At 51.2% G+C, this 7,025-nt stretch overlaps 1 protein-coding gene across 1 annotated transcript in view; it reads right to left on the bottom strand.

Moving 5' to 3' along the window:
* Positions 1-937: 937 nt before the first annotated feature.
* Positions 938-7,025, bottom strand: part of GNAO1 (G protein subunit alpha o1) — a 142,035-nt gene continuing 135,947 nt past the window's right edge. Inside the window, exons 7-8 of the mRNA XM_063167849.1 lie at positions 4,623-4,776; positions 938-2,867 (exon numbers count right to left, since the gene is read on the bottom strand). Of these exons, the coding sequence (XP_063023919.1) occupies positions 2,680-2,867; positions 4,623-4,776 (342 nt within the window). The 3' untranslated portion in view covers positions 938-2,679. The remainder of the gene's footprint in view (positions 2,868-4,622; positions 4,777-7,025) is intronic.

The following is a 7,025-nucleotide window of genomic DNA, read 5'->3' as shown; positions in this document are numbered from 1 at the left end:
GTGCTGGCCTCTTGGCTGGCTCTGCCTCCCTGCGAAGGGAGGTCATCTGAGGCGAGGCCTGATCGACTTTCCCAGTGCCAGCACACGCTTCTGGTGGCTGTAAACAGCAGGAGCCTTGGAAAAGCCGTGTTGGTCAGGAGCTGCTGCTGCTGCTGCTCTCTGCCAAGCACCCCTCCCTCCTTCCCTCCTTCCCTCCCTCCCTCCTTCCCTCCCTCCCCGGGGCTGGGCAGGGGACACGCCGGGTGGCACACGGGGTCACCTTGCCTATGGCTCCATCCCGGGTGGTCCCGTGGGGTTTGGAAGTGTTCCCGTGGTACAGGAGGGGATGGATGCCAGGTGTGGTGCCCAGAGCCAGCCCCGTGCCAGGCAGTGCCAGCGCTGTGCCCAGGGGCTCTCCAGGAGTCCCACCTTGTGGTCACGGTGACCAGTGCTGGCAGGCACAGGAGCTGGGGACCTGGGATGAAGGAGAGTGCAAGAAAAACCCCAACTGGGAAAAAACCCCAACTGGGAAAAGAACCCAACCCCTCAAAGATCCAAACAAACTCCGAATCTCCCTGAGCAGCAGGGAGAAAACCTCAACTTTCTTGGAAAACCTTCCACTTTCAGGGAGAAACAGTTGAATATTGTGGGATTCATGTTGCCATAAATGAAGGACTCACCCTGGTGATGAGCTTTGCATTCCCTAAAGAAAGAAAGATCTTTTTTTGCCTGGGGGGACTTTTGCTTTGGAAGAAACAGAGAGCTTCCACCCATGGCTTTCTTAGGATTTACACCCATTCTATATTTACACCAATCCATAGTTCCCTTCTCCCTCTGCTACCAGCAGCAAATCCCCCCCAAAATGTGATTTTTGGTATTTTTTCTTCCTCTCTTTGGAAGGAGGCAGGCAGGCATGGGGGAAAGAAGGAGGCGGAGGCGTGGGAGGGAGAGCCCGGGGTACAGACAAACATTCTCTTTATTGAGCTACACATGAATTTTTCCATTAGTCAGAGAAAGAGATTGGCAGTGTGTAATATATCACAGAAACCTCACTGATTGGTAATAGAAAGGCTTAGAAAGACCTGGCGCTTTTTATATATATATATATATAATATCTTTTTTTAAGTTTCCTCTTTATTTATTCATTTTCTTTTGAACAGGTGTGACTGCTCTTCTTCAGCAAAGGTAACTCGTAAAAGTGAAACTGTGAAGACGTCTGGTTACTAATCAAAGTAGAAATGACAAGGGATTGGTCATGAAAACAGTGGCTTCAATGTAAACACTACATTCGATTTTTCTTGTTTTTTATTATTTTTTAAGTTATTTTTTTGTGGTTTTGTGTGTGTTTTTTAAAATTTTTAAATTATTTTCATTCTTGCCTTTTTTTTAAGTTAGATTTTTAAAGTTTTTTTTCTTTTTTTTTTTTTCCCCTTTTTTCTTATTTTGCAGCACAAACATCCCCACATGAGAGAGAAAACACCATTCACTAAAAGGGAGAGAGGACTGGGGCAGGAGAGGGGGAGAGAAAAGCAGCACAAAAAAGCATTCACTGGAGAGGTAAAAATAATAACAAAACGAAAACAAAAAAATACTCTAAACAAAAAATAAAAGAAACCAATATATATATATATTTGTCTAGCCCTCCCTGATGTCCCTGGTCGGCCCTGAAGGAGGGATGAGGGGGACTATGGCTGGGGGGGCCGAGCTGTGCTTTTGGATACGGACCTGGAGAGTGAGCAGTGACCGGGAGCAGGGAGCTGCTAAACCAGGAGGGAAAAAATGGGAAAAACCCGCCGGCTCGGGCTGGTGAGGGCTTTGGCCTGAATTGGGGTGGGAATTCAGAAAATCCGACCTGAAACCCTGGGAAGGGAGCAGGAGGAGGATGCCCCACTGCAGCCTTCCCCCCGAACAGTCACGGTGGGAAATGGGAGAAGGTCTGCTTGTTGTTTTCTCTTTTTAGCTGTGACATGTGGCCGGGGGCAGTTTCCAATTTTTTCCCTCCTTCCTAAAAAAAAAAAAAAAAAAAAAAAAAAAAGAAAAGAAAATAAAAGAAAGAAAAATCTTTTTGTTTCTGAAGGTGGCAGCGGGGCCGGGGACAGGCAGGGGCAGCCCGGCCTTGCCCATGCTGGAAAAAAAACCAACAAAATAACAATAATTTAAAAAAGCCAACCCACAACAATGAATTATAATAATGATAATTAAAAATAGCAGCCCATGGTCAAATAACTGCTGGGAGGAGAACCGGAGTGCCCCCGGGCGCTGCCCTTTCCGCTTTCCCTGCCGGTACGGGGGAGCTGTGGGATGGTGGGGCCGGGCAGAGCCCCACAGGCCAGGGGTGCCCCAGGCCGGGACACCGCGGCCCGGAGGGAGGAGCCTGCTGGGACAAGGCGGTTCGAAAAAACAAACTAAAAAGGTGGGTGTGGATTTTTTATATATATATATACGTATATATATAATTTTTCCTTATGCCTTTTTATTTACCAACTCGCATGATTATGATGACTTTTATTTCTCTCCTTCAATCTGTTTTTTTTCATTTCTTTTTTTTTATCTTTTTTTTTTCCCCGCGCGTGTGTGTGTCTGTGTGTCTGTGTGTGGTTGCTTTGGGGTTGTTTTTTTTTTTTTCCCGTTATTTTTATGTTTCTTTTCTCTCCTGGCGGCGGGACCGCCACCCAAGCAGTCGCTGAGCGCCGCGCGGGGTCAGTACAAGCCGCAGCCCCGCAGGTTGTTGGCAATGATGATGTCGGTGACGGCGTCAAAAACCACCTGGATGTTGTTCGTGTCTGTGGCACACGTCATGTGGCAGTAAATCTCCTTGTTGGGGGAGCGGTTTTTGCTCTCGAATTGTGCTTGGATGTAGGCGGCCGCATCTTCGTAGGTGTTGGGACCTGCGGGCAGAGCGGGGTCAGGCCTGAGGGCCGCGTCCCTCCCTCCCGGCACACCCGGCCCCGCGCTGCTCGCGGGGAGCTTTCATTGGAACAGAAACGGGCAAAATTATTCATTTTCACCCACCCTCCCCTTCACCCCTTAGCAGGGTCCGTTTTCCTCCCATCTCCCTCCTTCCCACCCCCATTACCCTTCTGCTCGCCCTCTGCCCCATTTTCCCTGAAAACATCACACCCAAGCCCTGTGGAGGGCTCCTCCTTCCCTGGGTGTTGCTGCTCTGCCCTCTCCCCCTTTCCCCCGGCAAGGGCCGGGCAGGGTCCCCCAGGCAGGGCAGGGTCCCCCAGGTGTGCCCAGCAGGCGAGCCTGAGGGATGTCCCCGCACAGGGACACCCGCACACTGCTCCTGGCCTGGAGGGGAGTGGCCTGGTGGCCCCTCGGCCAGGCAGGGGCAGGGATGGCCAGGAGAGCTGGCGGCCACCCCAACATCACCCATGGACACCAGCTGTACCCCCTCGGTGGGGCTGAGCCCCCGTGTGCCCCGCCTGGGCTGGCTGAAGGGCTCACCCTGGCACTGGGGTGGTGCTGGTGGCCCAGGAGCCGTGTGGGGACACACGTGTGGTGACTGGGAAACCTCCCAGTTTTTGCTTTGGGAAGGTGGGCTGGAGAGGCGCCAGATGTTTGAGCCGAAAAATGTGCATTATTGCCTTAAGCTGCTTAGGGCAGCGGGAGAGGCTGCGCTGGCCCCTCGCGGGAAGCCACAAAGCTGAGTTACGCCCCTGAAATCGCCTTTGCGAGAGCTGCTATTATCTGGAGATTTATTTTCCTTTCCCAGCTCGCTGGTTCCCCTCGTTCCTGATGCAGTGGGTGGCCAAAGGAGAGGGAGGCTGGGCCGGTGCCACCGGGCTGTGCCCCTCCATGGGGTGGCCTGGCTGTGCCATACAGCTGCACGTGGGACAGTCTGGATTGTTCTACCAGGTGAGGAAATGCTGGTGCCTTTGGGATGGAGAAGCCTGAATGCCTCCGGTGGAAATGCTGGTGTACTTATGCTGTAGGGGAATGGGTGCCATCTTGCTGGGGGACTTCCTTGTCCCCAGGGTTTGGCATCCAGGGTGGATGTGCTCTGGGTGGAATAGTTCAGAGACACCTCAGTATCTGCAGGGGATGCTCGAGTCTGAATTTAAACTGGCTTTTTTCTTTCCCTTAGAGAATTCCAAAGGATCTATTCTTGCCCATCTTCTTGGTTATTTATCCTTTTCCCCAGGCCATGTTGGTTTCAGCACAAAATGGATGATTCTCTAGAGGTTCCACAGATCCCTGCTGTAAAGGGGCTCTTTCCTCCCCCAGCCACACCCAGCGTGAAGGCACTCCTGGAGGACGAAGCCTGGAGGACCATGAGTCTTAGCTCCTCCTCTCACAGGAGATTCCCAGGAACCACTAGCAAACAGGATGGCTCCAGTGGTGGCCAGTCAGCTCCTGCCAAGTCTTCTTTCCACAGCTCCCCGTGCCCAGGCTCATTTCATCTCCTCTCCATTTGTCTTGATCCCCTCTCTGTCCCACCAGCTGCTCAGGCACCTTTGCCACAAGAACTGCCCCAGCCAGGACACAGCCCCAGCCCATGAGTGGGGTGCTGGAGCTGCATCACAGCTCATGAAGGTGCTTTTGGGCCCCCAAAGGCGCCCTGTCCCCTCTGTCCCCCCGGCCCCGGTGGCGCAGGGTGGGTGTCACAGCAGCTGTGCTGTGCCAGCCCCAGCACCTACCTGTGTACTCAGGGAAGCAGATGGTCAGAGGTGACTTCTTGATCTTCTCAGCAAATAGGTCTTTCTTGTTGAGGAAGAGAATGATGGAGGTATCGATGAAGAATTTGTTGTTACAGATGGAGTCGAAGAGCATGAGAGATTCGTGCATGCGGTTCTGCAAAGGGGAGCACAGAGGGAGAGAAGGGAGAGAGGAAGGCAAAGACAGAGTTAGAGGAGAGGAGAACATTTTTGTGAATTGAAATGGTTAGAAAGCAAAAAAAATCTCTATAATAAGACAGTGGTAAATGTGAGCTGGTTACAAAGGTGGAGGAAATGGGGTATTGTGCTCCTCTTGGAGGCCAGGGCAGGTGTGGGGCTGCAGCTGATCCTCCCCCACAGCCCTGTGGGGCCACTCTAGAAGGGCAGACACTTGAAACCTCAAGGAAGAGCAGAGAAAAAAAGTAATTTGCTCCTCCCCTGCCACACCAAAGGAGTAGGGAAGGGGCCCTGTCTCTCTTCAGGGACTGGGTGCCCGTGAAGCATCCTTTGGAGAGCCCAAATAAAGGATGGACAGACAGCATCAGCCAGCAGCTTGGGCACACTTGGCATGGAGAGTGGGATGGAAGGGGCATTGGCCATCCCAGGGTGGCCCTATGGACCTGCCTGGAAGGGTACTTGGCCCTGAGTGGTGTCATTGTAGTGAGACCAGTGCCAAGGAATGGCCCAGAGCCTGGGGCAGGTCCTGTCCCTGGAAAAATCTTCAGCTCAGCTTTGAAAATACCCGTGCTGGCTGGGTGGCCCAAGGAGGTAACCTGCATGGTGGTAACCAGTACAGGTGCCTCTGCCAGCCCATTTCCCACCTCTCCTGAGAGTTCTGGGCTTGCAGGCTGCTCCAGGGAGATTTTAGGCTTGGAAAAACTTTGGTAGTAGCATAAGGGTAAATTTCTAAAAGCTATAGTTTTGTTGTTTTTTTTTTTTCCTTTTATTTTTTTCCATTTACATGCGGACAAAATCATAAACAGTAATTTTTCCCCTATGCTACCAAAGTTTCTTAAGAAGTGGAGAGCAGACAGCAGAACAGGAAGAGGTGAGGTGAGGTTGTCCTGTGCCCCACTGGGTGCCACAGGGCCCCACAGAGCAGGGTGCTCCCATGCAGGTGCATGCACTCAGTGTGAAGGTGCCACTGGAGAGGACAGATCTGGCCCTCCAAGAGCTCCCAGGCATTTTCTCCATCATTAACTTGCTCTCAGAATCACCAGAAAGCCATTGCCTGCTAGTCCACTGACAGCTTTGGGGGACGTTTCAGGAAGCCCCTGTGCCCCTTTCCTTGTTTGTACCCAGCTCCTGGTGCAGACCCAGGGCTTGCTGAAGTCTGGAGCTGCTGCCCCTCTGTGTGACCCCTGCTGGGGGCTGAGCCCCCCAGTTCTGGCTCGACTGCCTCAAGCTCACATGGGGACCCAGCTGCTCACAAAAGCCTTGTGGAAATCTCCTGGAAAGGCTCTGCAGTGGGTGGGCAACCCTTCTGCAGCAAACACCCCCCCACAACATCCCCCCACACCCCCTTTTTTGGAGGCACAGCAAAAGGGGGCTCTGGACTCACCAAAATCCCCGAGAACACGTGTGTTTGCTAATGAAATGATGACCCAATTACACATTTTGGAGTTTTCCATGAATGTTTTATTAGTGAGTCATTTTATTAGCTCCACTTCAACGGTAGCTTTTGCATGCAAAATTTAGCAGCTGTCTGATTTCATCTTGAAAGGCTTTGAGATTGCACTGTCGGTTCCTTGACAAAGAGTAGCTGGGGATGCCAGGCAGGCGCTTTCCAAAGCCTTGGGACTTCAATTTGATCCTTATCTTGAAATTAAAAAAAGGCTTTATTCATAGGGAAAACAGAAACTGCCACCAAAGGATGTGGTTCTTCTTGACTTGTGTTTGTTGCAAAATTGCTGGGTCTTGAGATTTTCATGGGGAGTATCAGGATGGGCTTTTCCTTGTTCATCTCCATTGTTGTCCTATGCATGTATTTAATTAAATAAAGAAGCGATGCTGTTGGTAGAAGAGCAGCTGAAATAAAGCTTCTGCCCAGGGAAATGAGAATTCCCATTCAGGCAAAATAACCCTGATGACTTCAGGGTTCTGAACACCCAGGCAGAATCTGAGCAGGATGGTGTTCTGGAGAAAGTTCTAAAAATCCCCAGTATCAATACACAAAGCAAAATCCTTTCCCTCTCAGCCATTTGCTTTTCTCAAAGCTGACGTGTAGTTCTGTCTGATTCACAGGATGGGCCATGTGGAAATTCCTGCCTGAGGATGGGTCCAGCTGAAGCCACATCACTGGAATTTGGTGAAGTCAATAGGAGCAATGGTTCATTTTCCTTTGCTGAGGTTTGTAGAAAATTTTCTCTTGGTTTCTTCAAGTTC

The sequence above is a fragment of the Melospiza melodia genome, chromosome 13 (assembly GCF_035770615.1).
Source record: "Melospiza melodia melodia isolate bMelMel2 chromosome 13, bMelMel2.pri, whole genome shotgun sequence".
Taxonomy (NCBI): domain Eukaryota; kingdom Metazoa; phylum Chordata; class Aves; order Passeriformes; family Passerellidae; genus Melospiza; species Melospiza melodia.
This window is presented reverse-complemented; position numbering and strand designations above follow the sequence as displayed.